At 39.0% G+C, this 16,240-nt stretch overlaps 1 protein-coding gene across 3 annotated transcripts in view; it reads left to right on the top strand.

Moving 5' to 3' along the window:
* FNBP1 (formin binding protein 1) overlaps positions 1 to 16,240 on the top strand; it is a 181,638-nt gene that overhangs the window by 71,777 nt on the left and 93,621 nt on the right. For all 3 annotated transcript variants that reach the window (XM_006834871.1, XM_006834870.1, XM_006834869.1), the window contains exon 2: positions 2,269 to 2,384. In XM_006834871.1, coding sequence (XP_006834934.1) covers positions 2,269 to 2,384 — 116 coding nt within the window. The remainder of the gene's footprint in view (positions 1 to 2,268; positions 2,385 to 16,240) is intronic.

Below are 16,240 nucleotides of genomic sequence, written 5' to 3'. Positions count from 1 at the left end.
ACAAATTGCATAGCTAGCCTTCCTGACCAGTATTTCTTGAAATGGAATCAAGGGGTTTATGGAATATGTTATGGAAGGACCAAGAATCAATGATAATTCATTTTTATAAAGCATAAAATGATTAATTATTAAGGCAAACATTTTATAGTAATTATTTTCTATTAAAAAAATATTCTAGTAGAATAACACCTTCATTTCCTAAGTAGAAATTTCTCAAATTATGTTTTATGGACTTGGTGGTGCAGGGGTTGAGAAACTTATTTTTCTCAAGAAACAATGTTTTTTATTCTACCACCTGCCTAACCCTACTCAAGTTTGGCTTATGTGGAAAATGTTCTCATTTTACTGTTTGCACTGCTTTGAATGGAAAATACAGTCAAAGCACAATGACAGACTTTAACTGAAGATGCTGGAGCTAAAAAAAAAGAACTGAAGGATGGCTTTGTATACTGTTTGCACATGCAGGTGATAAGATCATCATTTTGTGTTTTTATGTTTGAGTTGGTATGTCCCATTTTATATGATCCTCTGGGTAGATATTTTAATCTGCATTTTACAGGCAATGGACTAAACCTCTACATGTTTGGTGGTCTATCTCTATAAAGTGCCAGAGCTGGGGCTTGAATCCTGCCTAATCTTTTTGCTTATCCTTTATTCCTGTTACATCTCAGAAGACAACAAGCTTTCCGATCTGGCTTTACTTGAAGTCTCTTCCCTGCAGTGCTGCGCTACAGCTTTCTCCAGGCTGGTTGTCTGTACTCTCCTTCCTCTTTACTCAGTCTATGCAGAGTTGCAATAGACTCTGACATTCTCATCCTTGCTGATAACTTCAGTTCCACCAACTCACTGCTGTCCCGCTGTAGGCCTCCCTCCTTGAGGTTTGAATAGACCTTTGTTCCCAACTCACTTCTTAACATGTCCGTCTCTCATTCAACAAGTTGAAACTACATTTAGCCCAGGGATAAAGCTCAGAAGGCAGGAAGGGACAGGAAAGAAGGGCTAATGGAAATGGTAAACACAGGGAGGAAGTGGGAAGAGCACTCTTACATTGTGGGGCTTGCAATCAATGTCACAAAACAAAATGTGTATGAAGTTTTGAATGAAAAACCAATTTGTTTTGTAAACTTTCTGTCAATTATAACAAAAAGTTAAAAACGCACACACAAATTATATTTAACGTTCACCCTCAAACTGCTGTTCCTCCTTATCTGGACCATCCATCGAGTTACAGAAGGCAGAACTCTCCCTTTGTCTCAAGGTCCCCCCCCTTATACTCTAATACCTACTCAGTTACCAAGATCAAGTGGTTCTGTCTCTTAAGTGTCTGTAAAAGCCTTTCCTTCTGGACCCCATTTTCTCTCATCTAGATTATGGAAACCATCTTCTGACTTCCATCTCCCACAAATTGTAAATCTATCCTATGGTCATACTATTTCTCTTAAAAATCCTTTCAGTGGCTTACATGTAGCTACCAGAGAGTCAGACTCTTTCTGTTGGCATTTGAAGCCTTTGGTGATCTGGCCCATGCTGGTCTGTCTTCATCATTCACCACTCGCCCATCCCCTTGCACCTTGCCCTCTCACCACCACCTTGTTCTCCAGAAGGACAAATCCACCTGGTTCTTGGACAGCTTCATGTCTTTGCATTCCTTGTTGGTAGAATACTTGCCTCTCATTCTTCCAGACTTGGAAACTCAAGGCACTCCACAGGTTTATGTTCATTTTGGTCCCTCAGTTCAAAGCACCATTCATTCTTAGCAAATAGTATAGGGTTTTTTTAATTTGAATTAATAAAGTCCAGTAAGGTATTTTATTCATTTGTTTGAAGAAAGCAGAATTTTTAGCACTTTCTCTCCCTTCTACTTCCTTGTCCTGAGCTGCAATCATGTTTGGAATGCTTACCCAGTGATAACAGTTGTAGTGCTAATAATGTGAGTTTGTTTGACATGTGTGTGCCTCATCTGTCAGTTTTTGGTATCTGGGAAAGACATTTCCTATGCATGAGGACATTAATTATATCCAAAAACCATGATTCTAGTAGGAACATGGAACATGAACTAATGGGTCAGAGTTCAGTACTCCAGGCAGTTTCAAACCTAATTTGGTAATGTTGATTTAAAAGTGCTCAACAAAAAAAGGACCCGAGTACAATCATGGAAAATATTAGCACAACTTTCTACGTAGAAATATATTGTTGAGAGAATTGTTTGGTGAAATCACTTTAATGGTAGAGAAAGATGATAAACTCTCTCTTTATCTTTTTTAACAGGATCAGTTTGACAACCTAGAAAAACACACACAGTGGGGAATTGATATTCTTGAGAAATACATCAAATTTGTAAAGGAAAGGACAGAGATTGAACTCAGCTATGCAAAACAACTCAGGTAAGTTGATTTATTGGAAAAGATTTTCTTGGGAGCTGTAATATGGGAGTAAAGATAACTTATTTTCTTATTTTATCGTATGATTGTATAGTCATTCAAATCTTTCTTTCTCTAGTACTTAAAAGATTTCTATTTAATAAAAATAATTAGTTTTAATATAGCAAATTAATTTTCATAAGACAGTAAAATTTAAAAAATACTAGTTTGCTGAATTTTTGAGCAGTCTGTTTTTTTTTTTTTCAGTAAACTTTTTATTGCAGTATAGAGAAGGGAGTGCATGAATCACAATTAAACAGCCCCATAAATTTTCAGAATGAACATACCCATGTAACCAGCATCCAGGTAAAGAAACAAAGGATTACCAGCCTTGCTGGCTGCCTTGTTTCTTCCAGTTCACTGCCCTCTTCCTTCCATGAATGACCCTCTCATGACCTCTAACAAATCTTGCCTATTTTTGAACTTATTATGAATATAAATAGATACTATGCATTCGTGTCTGACTTCTTTTTCAAAATATTTATTATTGTTGAGACTACACACAGCAGAACATGAGTACCGATTGCATTTTTGGACTTGTGCATCCATTCCCACCCTTCTTTTCTGAATTGTCCTTTACCTCCTAACAAACTCATGGCCCCACAGACAATGTTGCTGTACAGGTCTTTGAGTTACTATTGTCACTTTGATCTTATATAGTTCTTAAAAGATCCCATAGTTCTTAAAAGAGTGTAATGTTCAAAGCTGACATTCTTCACCAGTTAAGCTAAAGTATTGTGAGGTTTTAAGAAGACTTCAAGGGATATTTTCAGTTTAAGGTTTAAAGATTACTTCAGAGACTACTACTACAGATTACTTCAGGGACTTTTTCAGCCTCCATGACTCCATGAGAATTTTAAATTCTGTTCTGTGTATACCCCTTTTTGATTCTTCTACAGGATCTTTGATCAAAATGTTCAGTATTAGTAGGGTAAAAAAGGGTAAGGAGAATGGTGTCTGACCTCCTCTGGCTTCACAGGCAGGGAGGAGGAGAATCACCATCATCAGTCCAAGACTGAGATCAGACATGCCTCCATCCTCCAACCTTCTTTATCCTATTATGATACCAACTGTCCCCACCACACTGTCTACTTCTCAGTTGGGTTTGATAATTCATTACTGTGGTCACATAGAACTAAAGACAATGTTCATGATTGTGAATTTTTTAGGGAAGTTACAGATTACCATGCGGGACCAGAAATAGTCAGAATATAATCATTTGTTCAGGAGAAGCTTCTTCTCTGACATGCCAGCAGGCTGGCCTCTCTCTGACCCTCTAGCCTGGCCTCTGCCTTGTTTTGACAATGCTACCAAGCTCTTTTAGGGCTGCTGATGTATGCTCACAGGGTACATCATTCCACCATAAGCGTCAACCTAAAGTCACTTGGTTCTAGCTCTGTGGGTCAGTACACTTAGCTCCCCCAATTAAGCTTTTAGAATAGAAACAAGGACTAGAGAAAAGACTGGTTTGTGTTGGTTATTTAAATATTTCAGTGTCAGTCAAAATGTTGTCTTTCATGAAAAAAACAGGTTGCATAACAGTTTTCATCAAAATAATATGAACTAGCTGCACTGGGTTTACATTATATATTTATTTTGTTGTTGTTGTCTGTAGGCATAAATGCCTCTTGGTGCCTGAGTTCATTATCTTGTTTTGCTCTTAGCGATTTATTACTGGATCTTATTAAATTAATTTTTAACAAGCTTCTGTATCCGTTCTGTGTTATGAGGGGAAAGTGCTTTCATCACTCCCCGTCGGGAACATACCCCTTGTTGTCTCTCAGCACCCTAGTTGAGGGAACTGAAGATATAGGTAACAAAAATGAGAAGCTATTAGAAGAGACTCTAAGTTATTACAATATAGGTATCGGATAAAAGTTAATTGTTGTCCATTAGCCATTTTGGTTGTTAATTGTATGTCGTTGAATTGATTCCAACACACAGCAACCCTACAGGACAGAGTAAAACTGCTCTATAGGGATTCTTAAGCTGAAGGTTGCCAGGTCTTTTCTGCTGTGGAGCAGTTTGGTGGATTAGAATCACTGACCTTTTGGTTAGCAGACAGGCAGCTAACCATTGTTCCACTAGGGTTCCTTTGAACATTTTACTCTGTTGTGAATCATATTTCACAATTTGCAATATAGTGTTACTGATAAGATGATAATCTCTGGGGAACTACATTCCCTGGGATTTAAATATTAACATTTGTTTCATTATGTCTCTGAGAATTATTTAAGTTTGTATTTATTGGGAGATATTGATTTAAAAGGTTATGAGCTATCGAACAATGCCTTCGAGGCATTTACTAATTCTTTGTGCTGTTGTTTTGAAGTGCCATCAAATTGATTCCAACTTATAACTGATCCAAGGATCATAGCTGATCCAAAGATCAGCTGGCGGGTTTGAACTGCCGACTTTGTTTTTAGCAGTCCAGTGCTTATTTTATAGCACCACACCAGTACTCCATTATTGTTGTTGTTAAGTACCATGGAGTTGGTTCCGACTCATAGTGGCCCTGCACAGGGTTTCCGAGGCTGTAAATCTTTATGGGTGCAGAAAGCCTCATCTTTCTCCCGCGGAACAGCTGGTAGTTTTGAGCTGCTGACCTTGAAGTTAGCAGCCCAATTCCTAACCACTAAGCTACCAGAGCTCCTTATACTCCATTATAGGGATCTTCTAATCTTTTATACATATCAGCTGGGTGCTTAACCAGATTACATAGCCTTTGTTGATTCACTTCCCACTTTCCTCAGTGATTATTTCATAACTTCTCTGTCATAACTTCCTTTCCTATCCTTATCCTTTGCTGAAAGGCCTTGCTTCTAGAGCTTCACTGAGAAAATGGAAACATACAGAAGAAAGCAGAAAGCATCCTGAGACGCCCACATGGCTCTTATCTGCTTGTCAGCATCTCACCCACATCCTCACCCTCACAAAAATGCTACTGTCTCGAATTAGACCTTCCTCTTCTGTATTAGACCTACCTCCTTCCACCGAATCTGGAACTCTGCTCCAAAAGTTCTCTCTTCTCTCCTATACCATCAATTCTTCACTATTAACACAAACATGCGGTTGTTTCTCCCTGTCATTTAAAAGCAAAACCAAAACATCTCTTGAGTGCTCTTTGCCTAAGAACTACCACCATTGCTGTGCTCTATTCTGCAGCAAAACTTCTCAAAAGGTTCCTTGCTTGCTGTGTTCCACTTCCTTTCCTTACCTTAAGCTCACCTTGCTCACTTGAACCACTCCCAGAACTGCTCTTGTCAGTGTCACCAGTGATCTCTACATTATTTAGTCCTCAGTCCTCACTGAATTTGACCCATCGACAGCTTTAACAAGAATGGATACTCCCTTGGATTTTGAAATCTCATGGTCTCATGGCTTTCTTCCTACTTTACCGGCAGCCCTTTCTCAGTCTCTTTTATTGGTTTCTCTTCTTCCCCTGGTCTTTTAACATTGATTTGCTCCAGTGCTCTGTTCTTAGTGGTTTTTCCTTCCCAATCTATACTCTCTATAATCTGTATCTCATGGCTTTATGTATCATCTTTATGTCAATGACTCACAGATAGCTTCAATCAGACCTTTCTCTTGAACTCCAGGAACAGATTACTCAATGTATCCACATGAATGTCTAAAAAGCATCTGAAATGTGATGTGTCAGAAACTGGACTGATCACTGTACTTATCTGTGTTGCCACAACCCTGCCTTCCCACACTCACTTGAGGACAGCTTTTCATTTTTTGCTTAGATCAAGCCCTGGATCACCTTTGGTTTGCTTCTTTCTGATTACACCTAGTCCAGAACTCTGCTACAGAAGTTCTCTCTTCACAATCTATTTACACCAACATGCTGTTGTTTCTTCCCATCATTTAAAAGCAAAACCAAAACATCTCTTGGGCTCTCTTTGCCTAATAACTAACACTATTTTTGTGCTCTCCTGTGTAGCAAAACTTCTTGAAAGTGTCCTGACTTGCCCCCCTCCCCACCTTATCTTAAGCTCACCTTGTTCACTTGCTCCACTCCCTGTGATATAATTGAGAATGGTTAGTCAGGGAACGCCCTTTCCTTAACAACTGGAGGACAAGAAGGAATCGGGCAGGCAGAGGGCTGGGGGAGCTCTTCTTAGCTGGGGAGTCAGGAAGGGCAGAGGTTCTGAGCTGGGAACATGGCCAAGGACTGGAAAGACCAATGTGGCTGGAACACATGCAGACCACTTGTTTGAATGATCAGTAGGATGTTGAAAAATCACTAAAACCGACTAGGGAGACGTCTGTCATTCAGTCATTTTCATTTTTTTGCTATTAAAGGGAGAAATGTCATTTACCTGGCCCTGTTATTGTTGTGAGTTGCCCTTGAGCTGACTCTGACTCCTGGGGACCCTGTGTGTGAAGAGTACAGCTGTTCCATAGCATTTGCTCCATAACATTGTCAAGGCTGTGGCCTTTCAGGAGCAAATTGCCAAGCTTGTCTTCCAAGGGGTCTCTGGGTGGGTTTGAACTTCCAGTGTTTCAGCTAGTAGTTGAGTGCCTAATTGTTTGTACTACCCACAAACTTCTATTTTAAATCAAGAAGAAGATAAATAGACTTTTAGTTTCTGTTGGTGATTGTTGTTAAGTGCCATCAAATCGGTTTCAATTTATAGTGACACTGTATTGGGTTTCTGAGGAGCAGCCGGTGGGTTTGAACTGCCAATTTGCAGTCTAATGGTTACCCTACAGTGCCACAACAGGAGTCCTTCTGTAGTTCAGGGCTTGGCAAACTAGGGGCACATCAACCCACTGCCTAGTTTTGTGAATAAAGTTTTATTGGTACACAACTCACACCCATTCATTTACATATTATGTATGGCTGCAATAGCAGAGTTGAGTGGTTACAATAGAAACTATGTAACATGTAAGTCTGAAATATTTATTATTTGATCTTTTACCCTAAAATAGTTTGTTGACCCCTGCACTAGGCAGTGTGGGCTCAAATTACTAATATAATTTTTAAATGTCATATATGACTGATGTGGGAGAATCCTTTATCAATTGTCCTTAGCACCTAATTTTAAATGTGTTCATTATCTGTGGGAGAAAAATTAGACTTTCTATTGTCTCACAAATTTAAATTCTTAGAAACTCTATATAGGGTTGAAGTGAGTTGGAACAGACTTGATGGCACTTAACAATAACAACAACATGTTCACTATGAATGTATAATGTATTTGTTATTAAAAATTCTAAAGGTACAAAATGATATATAGTGAAAAAGCTTCTTCCTTATTCCCTTGTTCCACTAGTTTCTGTCCTCAGGGACAACCAAATGTCAACAGTTTCTTAATGTATTCTCACAGAGATATTTTATACATATACAGGCAAAGGAGTGTATGTTTTCTTTCTCATCTTTAGACAATACAGTATGTGCCTTGTTTTTCCCCATCCTGAAGATTGTTCATTCTTATTTTTTCATCTTCTAGTATTATACTGGATTAATGGACATTTTGATTGCTTCCAACTATGAAAAGAGTTGCAATAAGTAACCTTGAACAATACATACAGACAGGCATATTTGGAGAATAAATTCCTAAAAGTAGCACTTCTTTGGTTCTGATGGATGACTGACCAGCTGCGCTTGGTGGAGGCTCTGCTGGTTGATACTTTACCAGTAGTGCATAGCAGTGCCTGTCCCGTGCCCTCACTAGTACTTCCTGTGGTCAAACTTTTTGATCTTTGCCAATTTGATAAGTAAAAATAGTTTAGTGTGTGAATATTCATTTGCATTTCTCTTAGTATGAAAGAGGCTAATTTTTTATAATTGAGCCATTTGTACTTTCTTTATGAACTATTATTTACATCTTGTTGTTGCTGTTTTTAAGTGCCACTGAGTTGGCTCTGACTCTTAGCGACCCTTTATAGAGTTTCCCAGGAGCAACTGGTGAGCTTGAACCAGCAGCCTTGCAATTCAAACCATCATTGCAGTTCAATGCATTAACTTGCAGTGCCACACCAGTATTTCTTATATGTTCTGGGAAACCAGAAAATTCGTGTGATTTGCTTTATTGCAATATTCACTTTATTTTTATTATTTGTGGTGGCCTAGAACTGAATCCACAATAGCTCTGAAGTATGCATGTATATCTGAAATTGTTTTCTGTCTAGCTTATTTGTTTATGTAGAAAAGTGGAAAAGTGTTGCTATTAGAGTTCTAGCTCATACATACATGATTTATTCCAAACAAGATAGATTTCAATATGTTTCTGCAACCAGTGGATGGCTGCAGACAAATTCTCTCAGTAATATACTTATCTTAGTCTCATTCAGGTGCCTTGGAAAAAAGAGGAAAAAAAAGATACTTTTGCCATGGAAGAAAAAAATGATTTTGACATCAGGTCTAAAATTTTAAACAAAGCTCAAGTGGACATCTTCCTAAATCATTAAAGCTTTGCATAAAGTTAGCAGGACTGCTGTCCCATATGAAACAACACTTTTTATTTAGATGGATCATGCTTTTTAAGGAATTCAGGAAGACCTCAAAGATGAATCAAGAGAGGGAAGACTGTCAGCCTTGGCAAAGGAAGAAACTGTGACTGAAGTCCAGAAACCAGTGGGAGAAGATCATAGAGTTACTGAATTTCGGATCTCACATGGTTTGGAATTTGCATTAAGCAAGTATCTTGACATCCACAAGCTCACTGCTATCCTAAAGAACTGCACAAAGATCAGAGAGCTGATCTTCACATCAGATTTTTAACCAAATTGAAGTGAAAGAAGATGATTTTATGCAACCTGTCATACCTGGGTAGGATTCACCAATCCAAATCCTACAAGTCTAGGATTTACCAATACAATCCAAAGAGCTAGGTCCAATCAGAACAGTGATTTCCCAGAGGATCTTCTGGGCCAGTTACATTCAAAGCTGAGAAGTCAGCGCAGAGGACTGTAGTGACTGTTTTTTTGGAGGTGGAATTCCAAAATCTTGATAGATTTCCACAAAGGACATGGGATGATCACAGAGTTGGATTAGGAAAAAGCTTTTTTTAAAAATAGAAAACTGGGTTAGTGAGGAGGAGGTCAGGAAATTTGCACCAAAGAATTATTTCGTATCCTGACAGTGCACCTGCTCATTTTTGATGGCAACAAGGACCGACCTCTGCGAATTTGCTTGGGAAACCTTACCCCGTCTACACTACAGCCCTGAATTTGTGCCTTCAGGCTTCTTTTTTGTTCCCCAAACTCAAAGAACATTGAAAAAGAGCATGATTTGAGTCCCTCAAGGATAAATAACTTTACATTCTGGTATTTTTTATTTTATGATTTCTATGATTTTGTAGCAAAACTTTTTATTTACTCTCACTCAGACTTCAGAGATACCAAATGATCCATATGTTATATAATTTTATTCTTTATGTCATCTTCTTACTGATTATTTTAGTTGCTTTTCATATACTTTGATCATCTGAGGCCATTTCTCTGTTAATCATTTTACATCCATCCTAATTCAGTGATTAGTTCTGTAATAGTATATTCTTATTTTTTAATCCTTAGTTTATTTCTTTAGTTTTGTAATCTTCTTTTTCATCCCATTCTGTTATTTTTGTTTTTGTTTTTCATCCCATTCTGTTTTATCCTGCTTTCATGGAATTCTTACTTGATTGGTTTTGTGTTTTGACTAAGTTTTGCTGCATTTACTGATAGTTACAGCACTCTAGGAATTTTTCTCACATAGGATAATTATCAGCATATGTCCAAATCCATACTTTTTACTTCTTTGTTGAGTTGACATCAGTCACTCATACAGGACTTCTTTCTTTGACCCAGAGCCATCGGGAGCTAAGCGAGATCTCACAAGTTAAAGTATGTCATTCTCCAGATTGCCAGCTGTAAGCCTCCACTACTCCTTTGAGTTCAATTTATTTGCTGAAAGGACTCATGGACTCCTTAAACTCTTGGATAGTGCTTTATGAGGTGACTTCAAAAAATTGGTGGAAAAATTGAATGAAAAGGTAATGGAATTTTTCCACAAACATTCTGAAGCCCCCTTATACTTTTTTTTTTTTTAATGCTTTATTGTGAATTATGTGATAGTTTACATGGGAGGACATCAGCTTCACATTAATCCTGTCTTATATCGTTTCCTTGCTATGGTTACAATCCCTTCCATGTATTATCCATCAACCAAAGGGTATACCACACAAGCATGCGCCCATCCCCCAACCCTCCTCCACCCCCGGTCATGCCGTCCCTCGCCCTCTCCAGGTCCATAGTCTCCAGCTGCTCCATCTCCCCATGTCATCATCATCTCTGCCTCCATCCCTGGCATTACTGCTTCTCTGGGTAGGGTTCCATTCTCCACTCTTCTCCTTTGATGGTCCCAGGGACCTCCGCTCCTAGACTGCAAGGTTAATCACTCCCCTCCTTTTGCCCCAAACTGTCTACCTTTACATTTCCAGCCCTTACAATCAGTCCTGATAACAATTATTCGCTATTGTATGGCAAGAGACCTATCCACATCTCCTTTCATCAGCCCTGACTAGGCAGAATGGATACTACTCAGTGGAGATTCTACCTTGTTCCACGCCCTCTGGATCTAGGTTCCCTCTTGAAAGCTTGTAAGCCAGTCACTTCTTGCCTCTGTAGTCCCCCCATTCTGGGTAGCAAATGTCCAAGTTGTCCATCCCTGTCCTCTCCATGTGCGGAGGAGGTGGGAATGATCCTCGCTGTAAAGATTTGTTCCCTCTTTTGAGCTACTTCTTCTATAGGTGTATGTCAAGTTCATCAAATTGTATCAGATTGTTCTATTTTCCCCTCTTCTTTCTTCTTCTGTTTGAGCTCTGATCATCCAGTCATTGAAGCCAGGTCAAGTGGGTATTATTTGCAAGTGTGGGTGTACTTATGCATGTACCCTTTCTTATCAACTGGACGCTTCACTCGCCAGTCTAGTCCTCAGTGGCTATGTCACTGACTGTGGGTCCAAGAGTCCCCTGGACTTGGCACACTGCTAGTCCCCTTATACTTGTGATTACAGCTTTAATATGGGGTGTTATTGTTGTTAAGTGCTGTTCAATCGTCTCCAACTCATAGCAAATCTGTATAGAGTTTCCAAGGCTGTGAATGGTTGCCGGAGCAGAAAGCCTCATCTTTCTTCTGTGGAGCAACTGGTGGGCTCAAAACACCAACCTTGTGGTTCACAGTCCAGTGCTTATCCTACAGAGCCACCTCACTCCCCTTGTTGTGAGATGAAAGGATGTAAATGAAGAGATTTCTAAGGCAAGGTCTTGGCGGGCTCCCAATGCTTCCATATCCCCCAAAGGGATGCTCTGTCATCTCTCTGTGCCCGGATGTCTTTCATCAATCAGGAAGCCCATGGAGCTTTTGAGTTCAGAGCTCTTATTGGGGTCTTATTATATAATATGGGGTCGTGGTATGGCACTGTAGGAGAAGCACTGGGCTGCAAGGTTAGTTTGAACCACAAGGTTGGCAGTTCAAACTCACCAGCCACTCCTTGTAAACCCTATACTGGGGTTGCTGTGAGTCAGAACTGACTTGACAGCACTTAACAACAACAACAATGTTTCATAACATGGGGTCCTGTTGTTGCACTGGACTGCTAATCCGTTAGGTCAGCAGTTTAAACCTACAAGCCACTGCTTGAAAACCCTATACAGGGTCTCTATGAGTGGATGGCACTTAACAAAACATTACAAATTCCAGTTTCTCTCTCTTGAGGTCAACTGATATCACAAGGTGGTCTTTCTGGTCTGATTTAACTACTCTTCCTGAGGTCAGTGGGTATCTTGAGATCATCATGAATAATATTACATGGTGGGTCTTTCTAACCTGACCAGACCTCAGCCCAGTTACCTCATCAACTCACCTAACCTGTTAGTGAGGTGTGGTCTGTAGTCCTTATTGAAGACATTTACATTCCAAGGTGTATGTGTGTGTGTGTGTGTATTTAAGAAATTATTTCTCATGAACCAAGAACAAAGTTCAAATTACTTTATGTATATCTCACTGTGCAACTTCTTTTGTATGTTTTCTTCTAGACTGAGTTTTTCTTTGTTGTTTTCTGTATTCCTTTTATATTTGTATGTCATTTCTCCTTGCTTGCTTATGTTTAGTAAGGGGAGTGCAGTGGCTCCTTACAATAAACACTTGACTGTGAACCACAGTATCCATGGTTCAAGCCCATCAGCTGCTCTGTGGGAGAAAGATGAGGATTTCTGTCCCCTCTAAGATTTAAAGCCTCAGAAACCCAATCTATACAGAGTCACTCACTATGAGTCCAAAACAACTTGAGGGTACTTCACAACAACAACAACATGTTCAGTAAGGGCAATTTAGTGAAGTGCAGAGGACAGTGGTTGGTGCAAACAGTTTGTTTAGCTACTGACTCAAAGGCTTGGACCCCTGCAGTGGTGCAGTGTGAGAAAGGTCTGGCAGTCTGCTTCTATAAAGATTACAGCCAAGAAAACCCTATGGAGTAATTCTACTCTGCACACATGGGATTGCCATGAGTTAGAATTCGCTTGTTTTAGTGAAGTAGTTAAGAGTTCAGACAAGAGTCCAAATGCTTGAGATAGAAACCTGATTTTACCACTTAGCAGAGTAATTTGGTGCAAATTACTTTCTGTGCTGTGGATTAATGTTCTGGACTGCGGTGTTGATTTGAATCTCAAGGTTGGTTGTTCAAGTTTACCAGTCACTCCTTGGAAACTCTATACAGGGTGGCCAATGCATCGGAACCAACTCCACAGCACTTAACAAAAACAACAAGATGTAAATAATAATAGTAAGTGCTCCTATATGCTCTGATAGAATGTTAAGGAGTCCTGGTGTGGTGCTGTGGGATAAACCACAAGGTTGGAAATGACTTAACAGCATTTAACAACAGCAACAACAATTGGTTTTTCTCTGAGTTCTGTTTGAGCTGGAGTAGTGTGTGCCCCTTCCAGTTTGCTGAAACGTGAAGACAGGTGGTATGGGGTGGGGAGGAGCCTGCTTTTGTGCATGTTGTCTTTGATACTGTAAGCTCTGTTCTGTCTTCTGAAACTTTATTAGCTGTTCTACAATGGAAGATCCCAGGGTTTGGGGTGATTTCTTTTTATGCAATTGCTTGGAGCCCGAGAAAACAGAAAATCTGTTCCTTCCGTGTCCTGGGAATCTGAGTGTCAGGATGGGCATTTTCTCCCAGAGTTTTTTCTGTCTCTGTTCCCTGAGGATTTACATATTCTTCTACTGGCTTCTAAATGGATTTTCAGGATACTGTGGATTCACTTATCTCCCAGGGCAGTAACGGTGGGGCTAACATCCATTCTAAGCTGTCCCAGAATCTTTCTTCTTACTGTCCTTGACCTGAGCACCACATTTCAAAGTTTGTGGCCTGACATTTTGCTCTTTTTTTCATTGTTTACTTTCTGCTGTTGTTTTTTTCACCTTTAGTTATTGAGAAAGCACAGTTCTCTGCAATTTTATTCTGCTGTGAGCTTTCAAAAACAAAAGAAAGATAAAATAGAAGACTCATGGGCCCAACCCTGAGCCTTCTATTTCCAGAGGGTCTGGAATGAGGCCCAAGTATCTCAGTTTTAAAAGCATTTCTATGGTGCTTTTTGTTATTGTTGTCTTCTTTTTTTTTTATTATTATTATTTTTTTAAAGCTTTTATTGTGAATTGAGTGATAGTTTACATGGCAAAACATTGGCTTCAACCAGATTTTAAGCAGGAATCACTATGCAAGGATGTTATCTCTTTCTCTTACCTTTTTAGTCTATCTGCAGTACAAATTACACATGTAAAACACTTTCAATTTCTCAAAGACCACATACATTTAAGGTTTTTGTTGTTTTTTTCCCCCATATGGCTTATTTAGCTTATTGGTTTTTAAATAAATAACTTAATATGAGAATGCTCCTTAGAAGCCAGGATGGTGAAGGCTTTGCCTCTCATGCTTTGGGACAAATTATCAGAAGGGACTGGTCCTAAGAGAAGGATGTCATGCTTGGTAAAGTGGAAGGTCAGTGAAACAGAGGAAGACCCCTAACAAGATACATTGGCACAGTGACAGTAGCAGTGGGCTTAAACATAACAATAATTGTGATGTTGGTACTGGACTGAGCGGTGTTTCGTTCTGCTGTGCATAGTGTCACTGTGAGTCTGACCCAGTTCTACGGCACCTAACAACTACAACAACAACACAAACAAAGGCAGTAAAGCTTGTCTCCAGAGAATGGAAATGGAAAGTTGATTTTTTTTTTTTTTTTTTGGTAATGGTTCCTAAAAGAAATATCCTTAGACCTGAAATTCATTTCTAGGCCTCTTAAGCGTTTAGTTTTCTGCTGGTATTTTTACAGTGAATTATTCATCAGTGCTTTTAAGGAGCATGTTGATTGCCAAAGTGTCAAATAACAATTGCCAAAGTGATGCTCATTCATCAGAACTTAAACTTCTTAACAGACTGTCATCCATAGCAGTGTCTACTTCTGTTTAGGCGTAGGTGTGGTGCTGTAGGATAAGCCCTGGACTGATAACCACAAGGTCGGCAGTTCAAATCCACCAGCCACTCCTCTGAAACCCTATCCAGGATCCCTATGAGTCAGAACTGACTTGACAGCATTTAACAACAACATCAAGAGTTTTAGTTTTACCTGGATTAATTCCAACTGTTTCCTTCAACTAGGTGTAACATTTAAATTACTTTTAAACGAATCGATTTAAATGAATTTTTGAACTATTAGCTTTGAAAGTATGAATTTAGAAGTAGTATTTTCAATTTGTAAGGTGTGGTTAATAGAAAAAGTGGTTGATATTTAAAGCCGTGCACTAAAAATATGCAGCCACTACTAGTCTTTCCCAATACTCCAGTCCCCCCTGTATATACGACTCTCAACATATTTGGAAAATAATACAATTATATAGTCATCTGCCCCCGTTATTCTGGATCTTCCTTGAAAAGAGTGGTTGTGGCAAACCAACTCCAAACACTGTGCTTTCAGCTTAGACTATGGCACTGTCATATCATATTGCCTCATTGTTTTAAGGCACATCCTTTAAGGAATTATTCTTCTTTCTCATTCTTTTGGGTCTAGACTTATTAGATACGCTTAGCTATGTGTGTCCCTAGTATCAGTGGAGAAAATACGCTGTAGTTTATATTTATTTATTGAAATGTAAGTCCATTCTTTCATCATTAAAACTAATTATATTTAAATTGTTATATATTCATTTGTCATGCCTTTATCATATGACTAACTGAAGCAACTCTTAGTCTACAAGATGTCATATTTTCCTTCAGAATTTTAAAATTAGAAAGGATCACACATGTCATTTTGCCAAAGCCCCTCCAACTTACAGATGAAGACATGAAAGCAAACATACATGTTCAATGATTTGTCTGAGGTTACAGCATTCAGACACAAGTTCCTTTGATTGCCAGAGCAGTATTGTTTTTGCCAAGGAGCTCTGGTAGCGTAGTGGTTACAAATTGGCCTGTGAACCTCAGGGTCAGCAGTTCAAAACTACCAGCTGTTCTGCGGGAGAAAGATGAGGCTTTCTGCTTCCGTAAAGATTTACAGCCTCGGAAACCCTGTATAGGGTCGCTCTGAGTTAGAACTGACTCCACGGCACATCACAACAACAACATCCTTTTTGCCAAATGCTACTTTTCTTGTGTCATTTAGTATAGATTGTTAGAGATATATTTCACCTTTTTGTAAAATGCACTATGGTCAGAATTGTAGATTTATTTTTACATATTTTGTAGGTAAATCTTAGGTTTTGGGATAATGGAAGAAATAAAATATGAAATAATAAGGATAGCTATTATAAAAGAGGAAATAACA

This window comes from Chrysochloris asiatica, unplaced genomic scaffold (genome assembly GCF_000296735.1).
Source record: "Chrysochloris asiatica unplaced genomic scaffold, ChrAsi1.0 scaffold00014, whole genome shotgun sequence".
Lineage (NCBI taxonomy): Eukaryota > Metazoa > Chordata > Mammalia > Afrosoricida > Chrysochloridae > Chrysochloris > Chrysochloris asiatica.
Note: the sequence above shows the minus strand (reverse complement) of the source record. Positions and strands in the feature narration are given on the sequence as shown.